Consider the following 26,854-nt stretch of genomic DNA (forward strand, 5'->3'; position numbering starts at 1 on the left):
ATTTCAAAAGGAATCAAACAAACAAAAGCAAACCTTGGCATACCAGTAGGTGAGAGTTCACTAAACAATACGGAGGCGGCCATCTCGCTTCATTCGTCTCTTTCCGTTTTGCTTTAATTTAATAAACCTGGCAGAAATCTTATGATACTAGTATTCACAGGTAAAGTCTATAACGTTGACTATCCTTTGAACATAGTTTCACACTTAACTTCTTTGCATCCAAGCAGCTTCAGATTTTTCAAAAGCTGAGAAGAGCAAAAACATAAAGTTAGGAATGAACAAAAGGTTACAATGCGTTTAGTATAATGCCAACTACGATAATATAAAGATCATATCAAACTGCAGATTGCAAAACCTATATTTCTGATTAAGTACCGATAAAGCTTGAGCACATAGCATTTATTCTGTTCAAATGTTCACCAAGCCGCGCACTTTTTTGGACAAGTCCTACACGTTTTATTTTGTCAGTAAAACTATCCGCGACCTCCCCAAACGTAACGTTGTCTTACTTTTGCATATATCAATCCTTTCGGTGGTATGCCTATGTCATATACCTTCTCAAATCGTTGCAACTAAATGTGTATGTGTATAACATACGGCATAGTGTGGTGTCAAAGCCTCGAAACTATCATTATGGAGGGAAGAACAAAGTCATTTATAATAGTAGTATCGGTGTTGCAATGCATTCGATTGTAAGATGCTGTATGTTGTACATACTAGCACACTAAGACCGTAAAATATTTAACTAATGTATATGTTTTACGTTTGTAGGGAATTTAAGGAATAAAACGAGATCATCTTTGCAAGAAAACATTTTCAAACGAAGCAAACAAACAAAAGCAAACCTGGCCATACTTGATATTTTACTAAACACCAATAGAGGCGGCCATCTTGTTGCATATCTACAATGAATCGCCTCTTTCCGCTTTTGCTTAAATCTAATTGGCAGGAATTTTGTGATATTTACAGGAAAGCTTTATAAAGTAAACGTCGACTATGCTTTCATACTTTCAGCAGGCATTTGTTTGCACACAAAACTTATTTAAGCAGCTTTAGATTTTCCAGCGCAGTTTATAAAACCAGTTAACACAATGTTAGGCTAGACTTGCCAGAATATCAGTAACAATTCAAAAGAAAAGGTGTTCACAAACTATATATGTGTATGTCTTGAGCATGTAGCTCTTGAATTTCATTATTGACTACTCGAGGTGTCACCATGTAAAATTTAGACCGAAAGAACTATTTTAGCGAGTTATAGCTTAGTTTTCTAGCGTAGCAGACTACAATAATATCTACAGTACAGAGGTATAAAAACAATAGGTCCTCTGTACTATCAGTGGGGGTTTCTTAGATCTAATCCAAGAGATTTTTTCCAACGATCCCTCCTGACGCGTAACATAGGTTTCGATACTGAATGACACAAAGTGATTCCTGGAAACAGTTGGACATCATGTACACGAAATTATGAAGGTTACAAGGTTCTAAAAGTTTTTTTAACGGAAATAGAAGTGTAACTGTCTCGAAGAGAGTTGAAGTTGTACTAGTTTGTGTATAAGATTGCTGAAAAGTAACTTGAAAGCCATAAAAAAAATAATATAACTTTGAATAAACATTGGAGTGATACTTGGCTGCGAAAAATTGGAAGCAATTAAAAAGATGTACTCTATTATCAATTACATACTTACCTCAAGGTGATTTATTGGAACTTTTTAAATGTGAAGAAGGTTTCTGTTGCCTCCAATTTTCAACATTAGTGACAGATTTTGCTCAAAACCTTCAGTATTGAACAGACCGACCTGACAGGTAACGTTTCCCGTGATGTTGGTTTCTTGGTAACCTGATGACGTCACCCCTTAAAAATGTGAGCGCCTGAGGTTGAAACACTGACACACACTCTGTAAGCAACGTTTGATGCGGACAGTAGAACAGTACTAGAGTATAGCAGGCATTGTCTTTGTACCCTATGCTTTTGACTCCATTTATTCATAAATATTATAAAGCTGGGCAAAGTGTTCGGACGTCTAGCTTCCGATCCATTCTCCAGGGTTACAAACTGAAAGGTAAGGAAGCAAATGTCGCTAAACAATTTTCTATTGTCTTAACAGACGTTTATATAATGTGATTGTTGAAACTTTGTCTAATGTTGTCGAGTTTTTAGAAATATAAGCAGTCGTGTTTCTGTGGTATGAATCCACAACACGTTTATAGCCTTCGAAAATAATTTCATCGGGTTGGTAGAACATAGGTTGTTGGAGATTTCGTTTACAAAACAAATGGAGTCTCTTACCTGCATTCTCCAGTCAGAAACAGAGGAATATGTCTGATAGGCATTGAAACGTAAGAAGGTGATGGTCAATACTGGTTATGTAAAAGAAAGCTCGAATATCCTACGGCTATACGAGGTTCGTATACTTAGCAAGCATGTCACACGTTAATTGTACAAGTCCAATTCAAACAGCTTGGCTATTTTTCTCCTAAACGCTCGATTTAAGAATGATGATGTTCACATTGGCGATAACTTGTAAGTTATCAAACTGACGGAACTCGTGTTATTGACAGAGGTTATGTTAAGTAAAGTTATGAGAAGGACAGATTCGGAGGTTTAGTATTTTCTTCAGGTCACAGCAGAGAAACAAGATCAAACTCAACACATCCATAGAACGACATGAATAACATTCAACCGGAATCTGAGCACGGTACGTATAGATGGAAGGTTTGTGTATCGGTGGTATCGATTAAAGTCTTTACTTCCAAAACTGTAATCTTCCAAATGACCCGGAACAAAGATAGCCTGTTTTGTACACATATACGCACAGGGTTAAGTACAGGTCACGCAAAAGGTTTACCGATACATACATATTTAACAGTCGTTACACTGTTAACCTAACACAAAGATTGCATTCTACTGTATGAATGTGACTTCTTTTTCTCGCTTCCTTGTCATGGTGAAAATGTAGGATCAGATATGTTTAAAATCAAAGGTTTGTCTAAATTCATCAGAAATGTGATTTTGTCTGTATTATATGTACATGTACTTACATGTAGATGTACAATTATGGAAGAATAGTTCAGCTCTCTCTGTTGTTTATTATCTACATTCAACTACAAACCGCTGTTTATCTTTTATACCACCTTGTATACGTAACAGTATCGACATCAGAGGTATAAAAGAAAAGGCAAAGTTTTGTCAGTCTATATGCTTTGTTTTCCACAGACCTAGAACTCGCACAGTGATATGTTTTCGTCCGTCTTTTACAAGTGAAACAAGTTAATAATTGTAGTCCAGTCATCTTAACTATGTTCCAAGTGGTTAATGGTTGATAATGATTTCGTTTTATTGAAACTATTTAATGAATATGATTACAGTAATGCAGCCAACAATTAGGGTACACATAGTTGAATTTCACTGTTGCAATACAATAAAATAAACAGACGAACAATAACAATAACAAAGACATTTCCTCTAAAATCTACAGTATCTAAAATAAATTTAAGTCTAATGGCAGCCTTGCAATTGTCTATTATAGACAATACATTATAAAGGATTGTTCTGTGCAGGTCCAATCCATAACACAGTTAAGAATCAGTAGCCATAGATTAAAAATGGAAACAGGAAGATACCACAATGTAGCCCCTGACCAAAGGCTCTGCCCATTTTGTCCAAAGCAAATTGAAAATGAATTTCACTTCGTCATGGAATGCCCTATGTATGATATGTTGCGCAATAAGTTACACATTTATTCACATACCTATGTCTAAATATTACAGATTGCAAGATTCTAGATACCAGAAGTATATTTGACTCTATATTCAAATCCGACAATCCTCATAGTGCTAAGATAGGTAAATACTTAAAAGATTGCTTTGTGATTAGAAAAGATAGTGACACGTTTAGCCCAACCTGATTGTAAAGAGGTTTTTCCTTGTTATCCTATACTGTTTAATTAGTAGAGTTGTAAAATATTCTGTATTCTTTCTCTTTTTGTTTGTTGTGGTGTATAGTTGACCATACAAAAGTAACTGTACTTTTTGTCGTGTCACTAAGCTTGTTTTTGTAGTCTTGTATTTCAAGCTGAGTCATACAGTGTAGGGTAGTGACTGCTCTTGTTTTGATGGTTAGTTGGATGGGTTTTCCAGTCGCTGACCTGCTTAACGGAGGGGTAGCTCTGCTTTAGCGAGGAGAGGAGAGAAACAGGACCAGTATAGGGTGTACTTTGGGCTAGTTTTATCACATGATGGAGAATAAATCCTCTACAAAAGTTCTTTCATCAGGAGGAATGTTGTAGTTGACCAAAGCCATTGGTTTGGCCGTATGTCATTGTTAGGAAAAGTCACGTGTGTTTGTACAGTACATGTACAAGGCAGTTTTGAGGTAGTGTTTTCTAACCATACGTTCTTGTTTATTTTCATATTTTACAAGTTGGGATTACATACCCTATGAGAGCTCATGCTGCAGTACTGATCCTGGCCGCGTCCTGAAAATTGGCTGAAACGACCGTCAAATTGCTAACTTTCCCCTCTTTTCAGGAGTGGGATATAACGAAAGGCTCGAAAAGGGGTTTGGATTTTTTAGATTTTGTTTTCGAAAAAGCGACCATTTGGGATTAAGAATAACAACATTTAAGACAGTTCACTGCCTGACTATCTTCTTCTAAAACAATGCAAGATGATGGTGATATAATGTTTGTTATTAATGCACCATATTCTCGGTATCAATTGCAACTTACTTATAAAACCTGTGTGATTTTTGTTGGGCTCGTTCAAAGCAGTTTTGGATATATCCACAGGGTGTTATACATTAGATTAAGTAAAAGTGGTCTTCCGTGCTACTAAATTTGCAATGATGCAGCTGGAATAATTTGAAAAATGCAAATTCATAAGAACGTTTTGTCGAAACAGGAGCACAGATTGCATTCACAAGTGATCTATACATTTTACAATATTTTGAAATAAAATTCAAATCTATTGATTAAGAATTGACCAAGAATCAGTTGCCACAAACTGCGAATTGAATAAGGAAGGCACAACCGCACTCCTCTAGAACAAAGAGTCTGCCAATTTTGTATTTCAAACATGGTAGAAGATGAAGTGCACTTCACTGTTGATTGTGATATGTATGCCAATGATATGAATACTTTAATTACATAGAAAGTAGATTCCCTCATTTTAGACACATGAGTAGCACTGACAAGTTTATATTTCTCATGCGTTTTGACAAATTAAACCGACCGTACATAGCTGAACCCATACAGTCCTATATTTTCACCATTACCAAGAAGCGAAAGGAAGCCGAACTTCTGTGTTAAGACTAAATTTGTGATACTTTTATATGTATATACATACGTGTTTTGACTTGTTGTGACCTGTACTTAGCTCGGTTGGGCAGAACTGTACAATGAAGGTCTTCATTCAAATTATATAGTTTCCAAATCAAGACAGAAACATAGTTGCATTTGTTAAATGTCGACGTTTTCTTGTACATGTTCCCAAAAATATAATTGAAATTTGGATGTGGCAACCCAATAGGCCATACATTCGATCACTTCTATTTCGTGTCATTTCTGACCTAATAGCCCATGGTTTCGTTGGTGAACTGTCTTAGATATTGCCATTTTAAATCTGAAATGGTCATATTTTGGACGAAAAAGCAAACTAAGCCACTAAAATTTCAACCCCTTTGCGAGCCTTTCACTGTTTCCTCATTCCTTAAAAGAGGGAAATTTGGCAATTTGACGGTCGTTTAAGCCACTTTTCAGGACGCGGCCGGGAGCGGTACTGCAGATTGGGCTCTCATATGGTATGTGATCGCGACTTTTAAAATGTGAAAATAAACAATAACTTATGCTTAAAGCCTCTGAAAACTTTTCCAAGTAAGTCCAGACATCTTCACACGCGTCTAGAATGACGTTTAAGACGCTAGTTGACATAAAAGGATAGTTATAAGGCGCCGCACGAGGAGCCCCTGTAACACCATGCCCGCCATTCGAAGCGCCGCCTACATTCATGTCTACATAATATCATATCATATCTTGTACGCATTGAATAGGTTAAGAATATATTACCAGTTTTCCTGTAACAACTTTGGCCTTTTATTCAATTACTCATCTGCTTACATGGGAAAGGACTGTCCAAGAGGCCCGGCCGTCACTCAGAAAATATTGCGATCTTTCATTCACCCAACATCTGCTTCGAGAGTTTGTCGATTTTCTCTGAAAACTTTGGCCTTTAAAGTTTTACTTGACTTTTGTACTCGTGTCCATATGCATGTCCACAATGTACTTGCTAAGGCTTTTAATGGGTCACATTTCGAAACCAGGACGCGACCGGGATGTTTTAACAAAGAAACAAAAAATTGAAATGTATACCCAGCTAGAAATATACACACATCATATATCGTACGTCGTATAATACTAGTATATAAGGCAGTTTCATGGGCGTTTCAGCAGCAACGTCGTCCCAAGGAATACTAGTACCACAACTTCTCATATTGTATTTTGTTCTTCTGTATTGTAGGCTGTTGGCCTGTCCGTGTGTACATAGTCAGGGGGCGGCCTGCTTTCACAGTGCCCCTCCAACAAGACCTGACTGCTGCCGAGTTCAAGGAAATCATCACACCACAGGCAGGTGTTTATAACTTATGATTTTAAGTTGCTATTGTGCTAGTGTTCTTACCTTTACGTTCAGTGCAATGACTTACGGACGACACATGCGTTACATTGGACAAAGTAGATTTGAAATTTCGAATTTTTAGCTTCTTCTAATGTCCAAGTCATTTCAAGACACGGGTCGTAAGTGACTGCCACTGACCTGTCTCTGTATTCCCAAACCCAAGATCATAAAAATACAAACAAGGTGAACAAAATTTCAGCTATCTAAAATTTACCCAGATTTTGTACAAACAACTGCAACAGGGATGCTAGAGTTACCAAAATGAAAACAGATCTGCAGTGGATGTCACTTGAAGACAGAAGAAAAATGTCCAGACTTTGCATGATGTACAAAATTACCAATAAAAAAATGGTGGACGTGCCGACTGATAAGTATGTAATACCAGCTCAAAAAAGGACAAGAAACAGCCATGACTCCAAGTACCTAGGGTTGATGTGTTCAAAAATTCGTATTTTCCCTCAACTATCGTAGAGTGGAATTTGTTATCACCAAGCATAGTAGGGGCATCTTCTTCGGATAGTTTCGAAGAACGCTTGCAGATAGATGTGAATAAAGTTAGGTACTCGTATGACGGGTCCTTCGGTGTAATATAGCCAGCTGCTGCCACGTCGCGTGCCTGCGAAGCTAGTGTGTTACGCCGAAGGGCGGTTATACCGACTATATAGATACAGATACCCAATTTAATTAGTCTGTGACCAGACCCTCTGGTCGACAGACTTTTAGTTTTGTCACGTTTACGCGCGTTCGCATCTGTATCTGTATGTTCCCGTTGTCTGAATTCTATGTGGTTTGGCAGGTCCTCTGTACTGAGGTTGACGATGATGTACGTGGGTTTGTTTTTGCGGCAGATGGTTTTATTATGGATGTTATAAAAATAACACCCCTACAATTTGTTCGTCTTGCGGTGTATTGGTCCAGATCCTCTGTATGTGGGTCATGATGTAATTGGACACTGTCAAGCAGATGCGTGGTTTTATCTGATCGTCAAAGTTATTCGCGTTCGCATCTGTATCTGTATGCTCCCATTATCTGAATCCTATGTGGTTTGGCATGTCCTCTGCACTGAGGTTGACGATGATGCACGTGTTTTTTTTTCGCGGCTGCTGCTTTTATTATGGATGTATAAAGATATCACCCCTACAATTTGTTCGTCTTGCGGTGTATTGGTCCAGATCCTCTGTATGTGGATCATGATGTAATTGGATACTCTCAAGCAGATGCGTAGTTTTATTTGATCGTCAAAGTTATTCGCGTTCGCATCTGTATCTGCATGTTCCCGTTGTCGCATACGTACGTTGTTTGGCAGGTCCTCTGCACTGAGGTTGACGATGATGCACGTTGTTTTTTTTCGCGGCTGCTGGTTTTATTATGGATGTATAAAAATATCACCCCTACAATTTGTTCGTCTTGCGGTGTTTGGTCCAGGGCCGCTTTGACAGTTGTTCACCTTTCTCGAAATATGTTGGATTATGATTTTACCATACACACAAGTTGGAAGTTGTTCACCTTTGTCAACAGCTGCGACCAGCTGGTCATGATATGTTTGATAACTTCGATCTACTTGAATATGACAGTATAATCTATTTATGGAAATTTTATGTAGTTGCGGGCCAATGACCATTTACGTTTTGAAGGAACATGGTTGGTACTTTTATTATTATAATAATGCTGTCTTCATATATACTTAACTTGTACCTTCAGCCTCTTGTCCGAACTCATTTACAGTGTGGATTAAGCAACTTTAAATAAAACGATATATCTAACACCATGAAAAGAATCATTATAGGATATAAGCACAACGTCACACACCAAAGAAGACAAAACAACCAACATATACCAGACCGACGTCACAGACTATGTTACCTACGGTCACTTGTTTCAATTCTTTCATGTCGCTCCTCCCAGGTTAAAGAGTTCGGGATCGTGGATTTCATGATGATCCGTGACGACATCGGTTCTCAGATCCGCCCTACTGACTTCCTGATGGAGAACAACATTGCTGACATCAGAGTTCAGCTACTGAGCTTACCAGTACAGACAAGGGCAGACCCTGCCGTGCCTGGTAAAAGCACAGATGCCACTAATCATTAAAAACGTGGGGCATTTCATTAGCCACTGCCTCTAGAGAAGTCGATCCCTGGTAATATAACGTTATGTAGCAACAGTACATAAATCATATATTAGTGTTAAAAACTATTGACTCTTACACAACGTTATGAAGATAGAATGGACACTTCTTCCTTTCTTGTTGTCACCCTTGCAACTACCCTATGAAGTTAGCTCATAATGCTGGCAAACATGCTTAAGACGGTCAGCCCTGAGGCAAGAGGGCCACACCTACAACAGTTGTTTTTAACAGGTGGTCAGTTTGAGGACAAGCATACAAGTGATTTGCAAGTCGGTGTTTTACATTTTGTAAAGTATTTGTCATATTACATGGGCAAAAATTGTGTGATTCGAAACAGCACAACTGCCAACAGTCTGTCGCTGTATTGTATGTACATTTCTGTATAAGTCTAGACATGTGTGTATGTTACATGCACATGAATAGTTTTGTGTGTGTGTAAGAGTTTGACTTCATTTTGACCCACACTTGGGTTGGCATTCCAGTAGGCTATTCTTTCTGTGGTCCTACACATGTAGTACACTAAGACATTGAATCACACAACAAATGAGGTATGACCTACAAAACAATTACATGCGTGTAAGATATATATCAACTGGAACACAAAAGAAATACTTGTAAGTTCATTAAGCAACTGTCCTGTCGTGTTGTTGTACATTCCATTGATCAGACACATGTATTTCTTATCGGCATTTAAAAAAAAAAGATTTGAACATTATGTATTATGTGTAATGTTACATGTATGTTTGTGGGCAAGTCTCTCTGTCAGTGTGATTAGCTACGGGGAACAAACTAAGTACAAATTCAATGTCGTAATCTTTACCAAGACCACTTCTGTGTACATTTCCTTGAACGGTGGATGAAAACAGAACTCAAAGACATGTGACACAAGTTGACAACAATTAACTTTTGAAACAAGGGAATTCATTGTTCTGACAGAAGGCTGAGTGTAGAGTTGTTTCATCAACACCTTCTCAGGAAACAAGGCTACTTGGTGGAAAGTTTTCGTTGCCTTATTATCTATGACACTGTTGTGGAGATTACAAAAGAATGACACATCATGATAAACAGTTAAAATACACATTAATCCGAATTAATATTCTTCTGTGTTCTTTCCTTATCTTACAATACATTACAGGTCAGTTTCCCACTATTAAACATGGTGGCACATTCCTTTTTTCAATATTCCATTTCTTGAAGTAGAGAAATATACAAAATTCACAATGTAAATTCTTCAAGCAGATCACTTGGCAGTTGTTCCAAGTATACGACTATACAAAGTTCAAGTTTCCTTTTGGCTTTTCAAGTCTGTATTCAAACAATCGAAATTGGCACAGTTCTTAGAACAGAGCAATACCTCCACTCGTGAAACTACCCTGTAGTAGAAAATTAAAAAAAAAAATCATCAAAGTTAATTTAGTAAGAAAAATAAATCTAAAATAGTTTTATACATACACATATACACAAAATGTTCAAGCCAGTGAATGGAATGAATAGAACTGAGAAAGTTACACTACTAGAACCTACATGTAGCAGACTGCCTCAGTTGCACATTCTTATTCAAATTTACTTTCCACACTATCTCAATCTCAGTTTCAACTGTATAATTACTGGCACGAGTACAAAGAAATTTTTTAGCGATCACTCGAAACAATTCTTTCAACAACCAAACAATAATGCATTCTTTGAGTAATGCTGAATCAAAATTATTTCTCACCTATCTCAAAAGAAAAGCATTTTCACGCGCAAAAAAATTGATTTCCTTCTAAACAGATGTTATCTAATTTAACTAGCCAAATCATATCTACAATACAAAATCAAATCAACAATATAAGCACTGAAACGAATGTCCTTCTTAAACAAATGCCAGCTTAAGATAACTAAATAAAATTAAGACTGTTTGAAATGTAAAAATAAAATAGAAGCCAAGAATTTCAAATATATTTCAAGTGTTGGAAAAAGTCTTGTGATTGGTCAGTTCAAATCTTAACTGTACAATTTCATTAAACAGAAGAGCAGGTAACAACCAACCAACATCACCGTCTCTCTCTGTCTCTCTCACTCAATAACATCCATGTGTGCTGGCAATTTATAAAAACTATGTACTAGAACAGTTTGGAGATAAGAAATACACAAGTTCCCAGAAAAATAGTACAAGTTAAGGCAAGTTTAGACAGTAGAGAGTTTACATTTGGTAAATCCAGTAGCCTACTTAATTCATCTAAATTACATATACATATAGTCCAATTCTTGATGTTCATATAGCATATTGAGCACCACATAGTCACACATTCCACAGTGGGTAGCCAAAATAACTAATAGTATATACATGGCACGGACCGTTCTTCCTACAATCTTAAACTATTCAAAGGGATTTTTGGAAAATTCCATAAGTGGCACAAAAGCAGATCCATACAATTTCCCAAACAATCTGAGACTTGATACATTTTGTACTTGGCATATCGGCAACCTCTAATTTGAATAGGTGGCAAGGGATTAAACGTATGGCAAAGGACCTAGAAGATATTTTCAAGGATGAACATTTAGGACAGAAACAATGATTTATCTACAAGTGTAAGAGTACTAAAACTTAGCCAGACTAGTTACTGGGTAAGATCAACAAGCATTTAAATCCATTTTCAAAAGTATCCTTTCAGTGCTGTGGTAACCACACTGTATTTCTGGGTCGCAAGGTGTTCAGCAGTTAATCGCATTGACAATATGCCACATATAGATCAACGGTCAACACTATTGATACTTTTGTCCTTTGTCTCTTCAATAATCAAGTTTTCTTTTCAATGCCACCCCGGCCCAAAACTGAAGTCTGGAAATCTCAATACTTTGACCATTTTCATTAAGGATATCATCCTTTCATTGCCTTGCAATGTACTTGGAAATTCTAAATCATCCCACAATCTTCTTTGTTGCAAATGACTTAACTACTGTATTCACAATTTACATGTACTTACAAGTCTTACTCTATAATATTTTCTAGTGAGCCATATTGTTCCATACATCAGGAGAATCAGTCCATAAGATTTGTAGAATATCTACCAGTAGTATTTGGACATCTCACTCTACAGATAAGACAAGATAAGCCTGTTTCTGGTACCTTTGGTCACCTTCTGTCTAAATGTCTCTTAATACATTCAATCAACCATGCGGACAGATACATCTATGAGGTACAAATTTCTGGACATGTCCCGGCTTAGGGACTGGACCGGTTTACGGGCTATAGTCTGTACAAATGGCATTTTCCTTATGTACAATGCCGTATTGTGTTACATTGTTGTATCACATTACAGCACACTTCTCCATCGTAAAGCAGTATCGTATTACAAATGTAGCAATAACGTGTCAGCTTACAAAAGTATCATATTACAACGCAGTGTCGTACTCCTCCGTCTCCTCCTCAACCCCCTGCATTTCGTGGCCGTTCGCGGCGTGCCCGTTTTCCACGGCTCGTTTACGGACCGGTGACGTGCTTCCATCCGTGGAAGTGTCTACTGCCAGGGTGGGCGGGCTGGAGTAACTGCGGGGAGGGGGCTTAGGAGGAGCGATCTCAATCTTGCAGATAACGTCCGAGTCCGGCACCACCGAACCATTGGCTCTCTTGGAAGACTTCAGCGGTGTTTTATCCGCGTCTGCGTGCCCATTTATGGCCCCATTTTGTTCACTGGTTGGCTTCTCTTTGTCTTCGTGTAGTCCGTTTTCAACAGGGTGAGGCGTAGCGACCACGGCATTGACTATTGTTACAATGTTAGGCTTATGGGAGGGGGTGTGGGAGGGGGTGTACACTTCCACCTCAACCTGGACCTCTGTGGCAATGTTTTCCACCCCTTCCTCATCACTGTCATCCACTGCATTGTCAGATACCCAGCCACCTCTGTCTGCCTTCCACCCATTCTTCAGGGGCCGTTCTGCTCCGTACGTCAGACTGTGGGACTTGGACTGGTAAGCCTTCTTGTGCCTGTCTCTGTGGACCGCCTCCTGAATGGCGTGTTTGTCCAAACCTGCCGTCACGTCAGCCAGAGCCACCTTCGACTCTTGCTCGTCTGCCTGACTACCCGCAGAGTTTGACGTGCTCTGGAGAGAAGACACCGACGACCTGTCGTCCAAAATAGTTGACACCGACCCTTCCACCCCATTTCCCTCACTCACGGTTACCCCGTTCCCATTAGTTCTAACCTCGCTCCCTTCAGCCTTTGTGTCGCTCTCGCCTGAATCGGACACGGTGAGGTTCTCCATGGACGGTGGCTGGTCCTCCGGCTGAATAACAGCACAGTTATCCTCTGGTTCCTCACATTCCTGTAACCGAACAACCACCACACTGATGTTGTCCTGCGAACCGCAGCCCTGCGCGATGTCCCTCAGCAACTTTGCCGCTTTCAGCGGGTTGTTCTTACTACGGATGGCGTCAACTGCCTCCATGGGGGCAACATAATCCCACAATCCCCTACAGGCGAGGATGACGAACTCGTCCCGCGGCGTGAGGTTGACGGAATGGACGTAAGGATCTGGGATGATGGTGGGGTGCAGGTAGTTCCGACCCAGTTGTCTGGTGGCCTCTGTCACTCCACTGACTTTGTTGTCCTGAAGTACAAAACACAAACAGAAATGCATCAGTCCAATTAGACAAAAGGATCACAAGTGTAAGAAGTTTATCGAATGGCTCATTCCAAGTCTTCATACATAGACATGTGCTGTTTAAAACATCTTGATAGAAACTTCAGAATCTCTCTTTCCTGGCACCAAATTTGTAGGAGGAAGAAGGCTGCATGAATCTCTTCACATGAACATAACATGATCTTATTACAATTTGTCACCACCTTATCAATAATGAAATCTAGACAATCTTTTAATAGTTTTATTTACTAAAATTTGTTTTTGGTTGCATTTTCTATATCTGCCCAGATTTACACCATCACCATCACGATTCTCTGCAATCCCCAGTAACTCCCAACCCTCCTTACCTCAGTAAACATGCCGTCCACATCCATCACCCTCACCCCCTCCTCCGGAGCTCCCACCAGGGTGTGGCACCTGGACAGGCTGACAGCCACACCCTCCCTGCACAGCACGGCCTGGCAGGTGCCCACGTTGGCCAGGTGTAGAGTGTAGGCATCCTCGGCTAACCTCTGCAGGTGGCAGAAGACTCCGGAAGATCCAAGCTTCTGACCTACAGAACCTAGTCTCCTGTGGGAACCAAAGACACACTCCAATGATCTTGATGTCACTTGGAAAACTAATTTGGTGTAACTAGAACTGTTAACAAGAACTTTTCACTAAGCAGATTTCAATTGTGTCAAGCAATTGTGTAACATATCAGAGACCTGTAACTGAAAAGTTTGCGTGTTCTCCCAAAGAATAGTTATGCTAATTGGACAATTGATATAGATTCTTCATGGACCTTTAACTGAACTACTCTATTGAATGCAAGAGAAAATGTATCATCTCCTATTTCAAATGAAATTCTAAAGACTTTATTTCTAGATAAAACACAATTAGCAACCTTGTTATATCATGGTTCTATTACTATGTTGTAGATATTTCTGACTGGTTGTAAATGACCTTATACTTGTGAGCAGTGAGTACAGAGTACTTCATGTGGTTATAACTGAACTTACTTGTGAGCGGTGAGTACAGAGTACTTCATGTGGCTGTAACTGAACTTACTTGTGAGCGGTGAGTACAGAGTACTTCATGTGGCTGTTGTCCTTGTCCCCCTCCTGGTGTTTCCTGACCTCCTCCTGTACAATCTCTGCCGCGCTCGTCTGGAGCTGCTGCGGCACGTCGGCGTTCCTCCCGCCATCAAACACGGCAAACAGACCCTCGTTCTTGTCAGCGCCGTAGGTGGGTCTCAGGACTTGTCTGACACAAAGGCTGGAGAGGACGCACGCAAATAACATGTTACAAGGTCATGATGACAGAATAATCAGAACATTTTTCTGTTCTCAATCTCATTAGCTGACTACCAACAACCCCTTTCTGGGGAATCACTAGATGGAGTGTGTCACACTAGATGGAGTGTGTGACTGTGTGGAAGAGGAAATTGAATAAGAATTGTTCCTTTGTCCAAATTATTACATGAAAAAGAGTTAACAATCAAAAGCTGCACGGATTAGAGTTCCTCTGTATGACACTAATACAGGTACCACATCTTTTGGTGCCCAACATTTACATGTACAGAGGTAGGAGTGGTTAAGATTTCACAATTCAAAATTTAAGTATGACAGTTCCTCACTTGTTCCTCTGTCCGTACGTCTGTGCGCAGCCGTATCTCCAGAGTGTGGAGTCCTGTCCGTCTGGTCCGGCCCCCAGCAGAGCCAGGCCGGTAGAACCGTTGACCAGAGTCTCCGCCTTGCTGAACTGCTGCGTCTCTCCCAGGTCCAGCTCACTCAGCTGGGACAGCAGGTCACCCGACAGGCTGCCCTCACGGAGCTCATTACAGCCCACATCAAGCACCTGGGGGGTGGGGGCACATTAAGCCATGATTCACAATTCATTGTCCATGCCAAAAAGAATTAGTTGTACATCATAGAGTGACATTTGCATACAATCCTTACATGTTCAACCTTTTTTCTACTAGTTAGATGTACTTGTATTGAATTATTTCTGCCAGTTTATTCTAGCGACGTTGAAGAAGAGTGATGGGTGTCACTTGAAACGTCCGAAAGTAAATCTCCATTTTTATCCAGTTGTAGAGATTGAATTGTATTTGAATATTGTTCATAAACGTAATAAGATATATAGTATTTTCTCTTTCATAGTCTCAAACAAAATCAGCCATTGCTGTTCAGGGGCCAAGGACCCCAAACCTACAACATTTACTCTCTGTCCCAATAGATTGTAGCTATCTATGGCTGAAAAATCATGACCATAGCGTGTTCAGAACACAAAACTGGCATTTAAAACATAACTCTCTTCGCAAAGGTGACACAGACAGCTCTTTACAAAGAAAAGACATCTCTAGAAGAATTGTTGACAATGATATTCAGTGGTGAATATTGAGTTATGCAGCTCAACCACATACATACAAATGCTACCAAGAACACAGCCTTCTTGACAACAGTAAAAATGTGCAATTAAGCTGAAGAGTGGACTCAGCCTTGGAAAATGGGGTCAAATGGCTTGAGACTAATCACCTGTCTGGTGTGAGTGGCAGTGAGAAATTAGTAGACACTCTCACCTTGTAACCCTCTCATTCTCTACTCAAATTTCATTTATGTGTCAACTGATTGAAACATCATCTAGTTAGGCAGATCCATGCAATTCCTTTGTGGGGCCAATGAGTGTCCATTTTTCGATGAGATAATGAGTCAAAGAGGAATGATGATGAAGATGGATCAAAGAGATCAAGGAAAAAATCCTAAGCAACACAAAAGCTACATTAATACAATACATTCCTTGTGAGTGTTTTGCATCCTTAGTTGTATAGCTGCAATCTACATGTGGATGTGCATGCATGTAGAGCTACAGGTTTTGTCCAGCAAAATCACTGGGCACTTTTAGAAAACAAAAACTTTTGATTTGCTTTGTTTTACAATTGCCAATTTACATGTTGGGTTTTAGTTAATAAAGGCATTATAATCTATATACAACCTCTACACTAAACATAACAGAATCATGAGTGTGTAACTTGCTGACCTTGAGTAGCTTGGCCTGTGAGAAGTCCGGCAGGCTCGTCAGGTGGTTGGAGTGTGCCCGCAGCACCTGCAGCTTGGGCAGCTGTGTGATGGTGGCTGGCAGCTGCGTCAGGTGGTTCCCAGACAGGTTAATGTCCTCCAGCTGCTCCAGTCGCACAAAGAACCTGCAACAGAAATGACTTATTCACATTTCTCCAATCAAATACGACAGATTTCAAGGGATTCAATACTACAGGCATATTCCGCAGAGTTGTAAACTTTTATCTTTATTTCACTGAAGAAGAACGACGGATGTCGTTTGAAACGTCTGAATTAAATTTGATTTATCCAGAAGAAGAGATTCAACTTTCATCTATTCTTTACAGGCATATTTGTATTTATCTTGAGATGCCACAACCACCATAATGTAAAAATAGGTAAATTCACTGACGAAAACTAGTTGATGCTAGTTGTAACATCTTATTACCTGTATGTCTAACCTTCATTGACACATGATTCACTTTTCATTGTGCTCATAAAAAACAATAAGGTATACATGATTTACACATGAGTGACATTAGTGACATTTCATGTAAAAATAGGCAAATGTATCAAAGGTTGCTTTGTTGATAAAAAGAATACCGAAACTCATGATTAGCCCTACTCAACTGCAACACTATATCAAAGACCTATGTTAGCCCTCATTGTTGTAGTAATTAGGATGTTAAGTTTTATCTGTTTCGTACTTTGTGTAATAGTTGTTGTCACACATTGTGCAATTGTCATGCAACAAAGTTCTTCCTATATATAGCTTTAAGCTCCCCTTACCTTGCGGGGATGGTTTTGATGATGTTGTAGGCCATGTGCAGCACCTTGAGGCGCGGGTACCCAGCGATGACGAGTAGCGACTGCTCCACCAGGTAGTTGGAGGACAGGTACAGCTCCTCCACGTTCTTTAGTTTCTCCGAGGGGCCCAGCTGCGGCAGGGTCACCAGTCGGTTACACGATAGGTTCAGCACCCGCAACCTGTGGACAGGAAGTCATGGTTAGGGGAGGTTAGCTGTATTTCCTGTTTCTAAGAGTGGCCAAACTGCGGCAGGGTCACCAGCCGGTTACACGACAGGTTCAGCACCCGCGCACCCGCGGACAGGAAGCCATGGTTAGGGGAGGTTAGCTGTATTTCCTGTTTCTCAGAGAGGCCGAGCTGCGGCAGGGTCACCAGCCGGTTATACGATAGGTTCAGCACACGCAACCTGCGGACAGGAAGTCATGGTTAGGAGAGGTTAGCTGTATTTCCTGTTTCTCGAGGAAGCAAGCTGCAGCAGGGTCACCAGCCAGTTACATTGTACATGACATATGTATGCAGCACCTGAGGACAGGAAGCAAGGGTTAGGACAGGCTTGCTGTCTTTCCTGTCATTTCCTCTTCTAAGTCGGACTACTTAAACGAATACCAGTAAAGTAGAATCTGTTTAATTGCACGACCCATTTGCCAGCGTATTTCAACCAATTATCCGGGTGGTGCAATAATGCAAAGTTATCCAGCTAGACAACACTGGTTTGGGATTTTGGGATTCTGTGCAATTAACAGAAGTGTGCGGCTATCCGTTGTGCAATTAACTGGCTTCTATTGTACACATCATGAAGGGTGAACCATAGCAAAATATGTCTATGGGAAAGTGGTCTGATCTGACCAGCATAAAAATGTCATTTTTTTCCAACAAATGTTGTACAATAAGTTAGTGCAGCCATCTGTGAAAACTGAAATGCCAGGATATTAAAGACTTTGCCTTCTGATATCAGTGTAATTGTATTTCATGACAAACGCATGCGTCCATTTTACCACTTAATATTCTGAGGAAACCAACAACACAGATATCCCATTAGCTGAAGTAGGTCAGTGCTATATTTCCTTCCTAAATCATGGTGACAAAGCTGATAACAAAACCAGAATGCATGTGATGTTTTCCTACTACGAGTGGGAATTGCAATGTACACTCAACCATGCATAGACTGCTGTGATAACAGTGATTTTGTGGCTCCAAACTATGCCAGCATCAGCAAGAAAAGAGCTTGCCTGATGAGTCTGCCAGCTTTAAAGGACATCTTCTGCCACAATACATAAATTTCTGCATTCTCTTGACCGAGGCATGATTTTAGGGACTAGCCGATGTTCGTAGGTCACGGAGCCACGTATAATGCAAAGAGGTAAATTTTCAGCAAAAAATATGTTTGACACCCTAGCAATTTGGAAACATGGTGATCAACAAATTCAGCAAAAGGTCATTGGCAGTGTGAATGCCAGCTTAATTACAGAAAACTCAGATAATAAAAGAAAAAAACAACAACTGGGGATTATCAATAGCAGGCATACATCTTACTAATTACAAGTCATGTATGGCCACAGCAGTTTTATGTGATGTTTCTAAGATGTTAAGATTTTAGTCTAAGTAGGGGCAGGATGTTTTTCCCCATACAGACAGCTTCCTGTCTCATGTTAACATTGATGAGGAGGTAAAAGGGTTTGCACTGATCCTATTAAGAAACTGAAAATATCTAACTACGATATCTGCACATTTTCTAAATTCCCTTACATGTACAGTTACACGGCCTCAAAATTACTGTACGTCAACCTTTTTTTTTATTGCTATACCATCGTATCAAGATATCCTACATGTGGAAATATTATTTTCAATGGAAAGGAACATTGTAGCAGGGTATATTTCTACACTCGTCTGATAGGCTGGAAGCCCCATCCTTGTTGCTCCAGGCAACTCCTTTGCTTTCCTTTTGATAAGTTGTTACAATCTTATTTTATTTTATGTTGGGGTCTCCCGGGCCCCCCAGGAGGCATTGAAAAACGCCAGTAGGCGATGCACTTTCCTGGCTAAATAAATAAACTGAACTGATCCCCGCGAACATGGGACCTTCATTTTAGGTCCCTTCTAGAAGATGAGGGCAGCCCCAAACGAGATGCGCTTCCCAGGACTAGACAAAGTGTCCCAATTACCAGAAACTCAACTGTGAGGCTGCTACCAGTTGAGATACAGAAACATCCCCCCAAATCCCCCTTTCACAGCCTCATCCTGCCAAGGCTGCCTGGCTTAGGAGGGATCAGTAGGAGACCATTTGTCAGCAGGCAGAGATGGGGAGGGCTGACAAATGGGCACATCAACTCAGATGGTAATCTATGACACTGTCCGATTTTATCTCTCTTCCATTAAATTTTGAGCACAAGCTATGCATATATCGCCTACATGCCATCTAAAATCATCATCAGATGCATATTTGTAAAGGTTAGAATGTTCTCTGTGGTAACAGGTTTCCTTGTGATGAAAGGTTTGTGTTTTAGTGGTGGGAACGGCTGTATGTCATTTCTTGATAGAATGTAGAGATTGTCCTAGTTAAGAAATCTGTATGTATTATGTTGTAATAATGTTATGGATAGCTGCACATACACAAAGCATAATGCAATGATCTTCATTACTAAATCTTAAGTGATAATCTAACTTGATCAATCATGTACGTTGTACTTTGTAAGTGTATTGGTAGTACACATGTACAGTCATGAAATTGTATGCAAACACATACCAATGTTGTAATAAACTTTGAAAATACATTATTGAATACTAGTAATGACATGCACATTAAGATGTTCTTAAACGTACCTTTGAGATTGAGGGAGCAAAATTTATATACGACATGCTATGAAGACTACAAAATTATAACTCGGAAGAGGCCACATTGGCATACACGAACATGTATCACAATGACTCCCAATGAAACTTAAAAAGAAATTTGAAATATAAACTGGAATTAAACAACTAGTGTACTTCATGACAGGACAGAAATGATGATATATGAACAAAAAAAAAAATATATTACTATCTCCTAAAGGCTTATTCAGAGCATTTTTCTTATTACCCTGGCCATGTAGAGCCATTTACTGCTGTGTAGCATGACTATGTAATATACATGTGCCTCCAAGTGATTGATTACTACACTGTTAGATTACTGGATATCGGAGGATCTGGGAATATCCAAGCGGAGAGAATCTTGGGATGGTTCCAAGTACGTCTGGCCGGGATGAAAGTGACGGAAGCCCGGGGTCGACGACCCCGCTTCGGAACTAACGAGTTTCTGTTAAAACAGCAGACTGTTAATGGGGCATAAAATTACATCCCCTCTCTATGGGTTCACAATGGCAGCGTTTACCAGCGTTTGATGGGCAATTCTTCAGCATTGGGGAATAGATGGGGAGGGGGGCAAGGATGACATAAAGCAATATATTGCTTTTAGAGACAAGCAATATAAAGAGGTACAGATGATGACTGTTGTGTCCTTCAAAAACTTCCCTTGTCTTGCAATTGGGTGAAATCTTTTATAACGGTGTTGAGAACAAATGCACACATGTATGTAAGATACAAAGGTACATGGTCAGTGAAAAAATGAAGAAATGTTATATTGCAGTCATTGTGTTCAAAAACTAGCAAAGCAACCAACTTAAAATAGTAGCATTTATTATGGCAATGCTGCACCATGTATTCATTTATTCATTCCTTCATTTTTTTTGAGAGAGAGATCTTCCACATCTTGGATTGAAATAACAGGTCATGTTTTCAGGAAGTCAACTCAAATCCAGCCTGTAAGGTTTAAACCACACACACTGGAATGGATCCCCTACAGTATTTTTCGACATACAAACATAAAGACAAGCCAAAAGAATCAAGACTTTGCTCTTTTTGGGCACCCATGAACCCACCTGTGAGCCCTCATGAGTAGTGCGGCGGGGAGGTGGGTGAGTCTGTTATGTTGGAGGTCCAGTTCCTTCAGCAGGCAGTTGTCTACCCGGTCAGGCAGGGCGGACAGGCGGTTGTGTCCTACTCTCAGTCTGGTCAGCTTGGGGACGTGCCAGAATATCCTGTGGGAAGATGGTCAAAAACAGTCATGATGTCAACCACACTTTTGATTGTTCACAGTGGCTTTGTGGCACAGTGGCTTTGTGGCACGGTGGCATTGATTGCTAACTCGAATCCCTGACACTCAGGTCCCTATGTTGTGCCCTTGGGAAAGGCACTTTACACCTATAACCTCATTCAACTCAGGTTAAAATTAGTACAAACATCCTGCTAGAGACATCATTTAGAATGGGACGTACATTCGGAGGACCTGTATTTGAGGACAGCCACATTTTAAGTAGTTACATACCACCCTTATTGTAAAGAGTAGGGGTTCATCCTTGTGTGAGTGGACAAACCTGGCAGTATGATCTTACACAACTGGTGTGTTATGCCTAAAGGTGGTTTACTCGTTAAGCAAAACAAAAAAGTTAATCCCTCTTGTTTGTTCACATATTACCAAATAAAATTCATAAAAAGAAGAAATGGATGTGAAGCAAAAACCAGGCTTGTCTTTGCCTGCATCCTTCACTGACTCATTAGTATTCTGATCAGTAAGTATGGCTCTATTTTAAGACCAAGTTGCCAAGCCTGCAGGCAACATTACATTAGGACATTATACATTTGGCCAAACCAAACACATTCCCTGTTACGAGTTTCTGTTATCAAAAGACCTGACTGGGTGATACAACTAGAAAATACATGCACCAATGTGTCTAAATTTTGGAGCATATCAATAGCCCTGTATGTGAAATCTGTGGGCTCATAAATATGCATGTTTGTTGAAATATCAAAATAATTACAATTGTCGGGTCTACATGAGCATGTGCAATTACTGAGAAAATATTACTTGTGTCATGTTTCTAGTCTGCCGTGCTTAATGAAATTACTTTTGACATTTAACCAGTAAGCTATTCAATCATGCAATTTACATGCGCCTCACTGAGAAACATGTGGGAGGAACAGTGATCTTCAAATAACACAAAGTGGCAGAGATTGTCAATGATTATACATTACATTTTGTATATGAATTTATGAAGTACAAAACATTAAATTACCCAAAAACTGATATTTCATGTCACTTCACTATTTCACTATCCAGTTTATCGTCTGTTGTTCAAACTTACATTGCTTGTTGAAAAATGAAATCTAATCTGAATGACAGCGAGGTTAGGATTTCTACTTCATTGGAATATATTACAGCAACATGTTCTAAATGTCTCCCTTTGAAGTCTTGAGGCAGAAGGCTGAAAAGAGATATGCAAATATAAAGAGTTCCTCTCAAGAAGCTGTTGAGTGCAACGCACTGCCATTAGATGTATAAAGATCTGGGAATTTGATATGTTACAGTCGTTATCTGATTTGGTTCAGCACAAGCTGGTGCTATCTGTGTCAACTGGCTTCACTTGTACAGCCAACATAAGAGGCAAGGTTTAGTCAGACATATGGCCTTGTGTGCGTGAACAGACTTTGATTAACATGCACATACACAAAATGCACTGGTAGTTGATAAACATGCACATACACAAAATGCTATCTTTTTAGGTAGTTGTCACTTAGTCAACAGCCTTTTCAAGTCTTTCAAAAGAAATACTTTTCAGGGTATGACGATACCAGTTCATTTCCTCCCTCCTTGGACAATGTAATCTAAAAAATCTAAAGTAAGAAGATACGGTGAATACAGTGGACTGCGATGAACCACCTCCAATACAGGACCCCATTTTACATCCCTTCTGAAAGACGGTGCATTCACGAACAACCCAGCACTTGAACTAGGGTTTCCCAGTTAACTGATAACTATATTAATATTATATAGAAACAGATGCTAAACCGTGAGAGCTGCTACCACTTGAGCCACAAGGTTACACCATGTACCAATAAACACCAACAAAACTGATTCAGAAGTTACCTGGGTGGGAGGCAGTTAAGTTTGTTCCTACTGGCATCGATAAGCTTCAGTCCTTTCAAGTCGCACAGGGACTCCGGCAGTTTCTCGAAGGCATTGCTGCAGGGAGAGGGAGATAAATGGATGCAGGGAGATCAATAACTCAGCAGACTGAGGAGAAATGGTGAGGGCTTGAGATCTTCAAGGGTGACTTTCCAGGGAAGGAAAACAAGACAAAGGCTTATCGTTTCACATCAACAGCTTCTTAACAAGTTGTGTAAAAAGTCCTGAATGTACAAAAAAAATGTACATAGTTTTCAAAACAGAGAATTCTTGAAATCTTTAAATCAGAATACCATCTTGCAGACTTTTTGTTAAGTCTGAATTGTGTTGAATCACTGTTGATATTTACATAAAATAGTCCTTCGGGGAAAAAGGAACTAAAGGTCGAAGTGACTTACATTTGTAACTGCAATTTTACCCTTCACCCCCCCAAAATTAATTACAGTGGTTCCCGATAAAATCCCCTGTACTACACATACATGTAGCTAAAAATTAAGCTTTTACCATACATTCTGCAAACACAGATTTAAATCATCTAAGAAATTAAGAAATATGGTTCACAAGAAGCCCAAACTGTGGACCAGCTTTAGGTAAAATTTCCATAAAAATGACATCTAAAAGAAATTGCTGTTACCCAAAAACAGGTACAAACGTAGAACTTGAAGTGGCCCCGGAGTCTGAGTGGGGATTACTGACCATGGCAAGGTCACCCTGATCGATAACCCTTCTTTCAGGGAGTGTCAGGAAATAATCAATCACAACGCTATCTTCTCCTACTCCTACTGCATCCGCTAAAACCTCCATACTCACTTCTACAGTGCAGACAGATACTCACAAGGCAGTAAAACAGGAAAGCTTTCAGGAGTATCCAGCAAACCAATTAATCTTTTTGGGTTCAGACATTTCAAAGTAAAAATTGAGCAAGTTAACAAGTCGGAAACTGATGGGTAGAAGAAAAATTTGCATCCGAGTCTGACTATATTCTGTCACATGTACCACTACCGTCGGTCAGTCTGGTACAGATACCAAATGAAGGGTATGGTACAAATGTACATGTACTGTGCATTACACGCTTAAGTTGAAATTGTTTTTAAAAGGAGCAGTTTTATCCATAACATCTTACAGACTGATATCATAGCAATATAATCTTTTCAAGCCAAAAAAAACAACACCATGAGTTGGCATAGCCTAACCATAGAATGATGGTGGCTGAATTCTTCAAAATGCTGTCAAAACATCAAAGGTGTCGTCCCATGTTGTGTAATCTCAGCCGCCTGAGTTGGGGCGAGTCATATTATCAGTCTGTCTCCCCTAAAAGGATTCTCGGGCAGTAATTACATCTGAACTAGACAGCTTGCCTTGGGGGCCTGACAGCCAGGGAGGAATATTAATGATCATGAACTTGGAAGCAATTTTGGAAACAGTGTTAACACAAGATTGGCTTTTCTCCCTTACAATCAAAAAACAATTTGTGTTTTTCTGTCGCAAAATATGAAGTTACATGGGACAATATTGAAATGCATCCCTTGCGAATTCAAAAGAAAAGAAAAGTAAATTGCTCCCCAAAATTGTTTTATATACAATAATGCAATAAACATTTAATTCAAAACTGCTATAAATTACATGATTGCCATTGGATGTTAGAAGGCCACTATTGAGTTTATTTTATTTCAGATGCCCTTTTATCATCAAAATCGATCCACAGAGTAATGCCTCTGAAGGCATCCATTGATCTTAATGATGGACTAATTCACTTCATTAGCTACCAGTAAAATGTGCATCCATCATCCAGCCTGCCTGTCACTTCCTATTGTGTGAAATATATGTAGATTAATTCCAGCATGTACATTTGTACCCTGTAAATATTGCAAACCGTGTCCCTGGACTGTCTACATCTTTGAATTTTTTCAGCCCTCATTGTTTGAGAGCCCATGTTGTTGATTTTCATTGTTGTAAGCTAAAAGAAAATATATTTTCATCCATTTGATGTCAAGAACTTCAGATGTTTTGGACAGACGGGGTGAAATTCATCTTTATTCTGTCCCAACAAACAAATTTCCAGGGTTGGGTTTTGGAGATAAGCTTGCTAACCTTAAGCTTACAAAAATGCATTTTCATTGATTTCGTCAACGAGGTTTAGATTTTTCGGATGGACAGAGTGAAATTTCTGTCTTCAGATAGAAGGATGTGTTCATGGAGACAGCCTTGCCATGTCATCTTCTTTTACAGTGGAGAGGACAGATTCATATCAGGCACTTAAGTGTAGACAGGCAATAAATGCCAGAGAAACGTCCTTGCCTGTTGTAATGATCTTCTGAAACTCTCTGCTGGATTCCTTAAAGGACATGTGAATTACCCTGTCAATAATTCATGGGCCTGTCCTACAGGGGATCGTCTTGTCAGATCATGAGTTGTTCCAAAACGAAATATTAGTTCCCAATCCAAATAGGTGTCGCTCGCCAGTTATCATACTTAATGTCAGAGATCAGCATATTTTGGTAGAGCAGAAGTAAGAGAAGAGTTGCAGGGCATGGTTCAGAAAAATCCAAACGAGGTAAAGTTTGACATCAACTCTCAAAATTCTGCCAGGTACCCTAATACTGCTATATTTCTTATTTAAAAAATGGTATTTTCAAATTAAAAGACTTCTGCTAATGTACATGTAGCATTAGCAACCCAAAGTCATGCACACTTCAGATATCCAGATATTCAAATTCAGCACTGTTGAAGAAGCCTCCATAACACATTGATTTATTTTTCTAAAAAGTGTCATGATGGCCTCCTCAAAGGTATCTTGAACACCTTTGCACCTTAGGGTACCCGGTGGAATAATGACAGTCCGCATAAGAAAAATATCCATTGGTGTCAAATTAGTCAGTAATAAAAAGGAGCTTTAAAAAATGTTTGACACAAAGGACTTGTAATCAAGGAAAGAAAAGGCAACCAAAGTGGTGTTATACCCACCATGACACATCGATAGTCACCAAGTTGTGGGGAGGGGGGGTGATCTCTATTGTGGACAGCTCTGTCAAAAGAGAGTGCAAAGTGGTGATACAGCCTTTGGTTTATTAATAATCATTATCATAAGATGAGAAACATGTGCAAAACACAACAAAGAACCATTAACCAACATAATAAAAACCCATAAGTGAGATACATGACATGCAGGCACAACTTTTCTTGATCCATGTTAGCACAGTTATCTATTTATTAAATCATGTGCAATATATAAGATTGAATACAATCAGTAGAAGAGATCCAAAGTATCATAAATCTTTTGGCTTCAAATCTTCTGTAAAATCTACAGCTATGCCTCCAGCTTGATCTATGTAGTAGCTAAATGCTAACTTATATCTTTATGAGAGCTGGAAATGATTTGAAGTACAGTGTAGAAACATCCAATTTATTGCTGTGTATCTCACTGGTACAATTAGATTTCTACTAAAACATCCAAGGTTTACTCTTAATGAGTTAACGCCTTGTCTTAACGAAGATAACAGGTGGTTCAGTGCGACTCACTGTTATGGCTGGCATTCAGCACCTCCAGTCTCTCCCCTGACACCTGTAGGCTGCTCATGCCGTTGCCTTGG

The 26,854-nt window shown here is 39.6% G+C and overlaps 1 protein-coding gene across 2 annotated transcripts in view; it reads right to left on the minus strand.

The window, feature by feature from the left end:
* Positions 1-9,696: 9,696 nt before the first annotated feature.
* The window catches only part of LOC118417193 (PH domain leucine-rich repeat-containing protein phosphatase 2-like), a 53,728-nt gene continuing 36,570 nt past the window's right edge, over positions 9,697-26,854 (minus strand). The window contains exons 9-18 of one of the 2 annotated variants that reach the window (XM_035822645.1): positions 26,784-26,849; positions 26,229-26,289; positions 23,226-23,321; positions 21,181-21,339; positions 17,248-17,445; positions 16,442-16,604; positions 15,039-15,259; positions 14,471-14,677; positions 13,768-13,990; positions 9,697-13,387 (exon numbers count right to left, since the gene is read on the minus strand). In XM_035822645.1, coding sequence (XP_035678538.1) covers positions 12,173-13,387; positions 13,768-13,990; positions 14,471-14,677; positions 15,039-15,259; positions 16,442-16,604; positions 17,248-17,445; positions 21,181-21,339; positions 23,226-23,321; positions 26,229-26,289; positions 26,784-26,849 — 2,609 coding nt within the window. In that variant the 3' untranslated portion in view covers positions 9,697-12,172. The remainder of the gene's footprint in view (positions 13,388-13,767; positions 13,991-14,470; positions 14,678-15,038; positions 15,260-16,441; positions 16,605-17,247; positions 17,446-21,180; positions 21,340-23,225; positions 23,322-26,228; positions 26,290-26,783; positions 26,850-26,854) is intronic. The other variant, XM_035822646.1, reaches the window with a different exon arrangement.

This window comes from Branchiostoma floridae, chromosome 6, assembly GCF_000003815.2.
Source record: "Branchiostoma floridae strain S238N-H82 chromosome 6, Bfl_VNyyK, whole genome shotgun sequence".
Lineage (NCBI taxonomy): Eukaryota > Metazoa > Chordata > Leptocardii > Amphioxiformes > Branchiostomatidae > Branchiostoma > Branchiostoma floridae.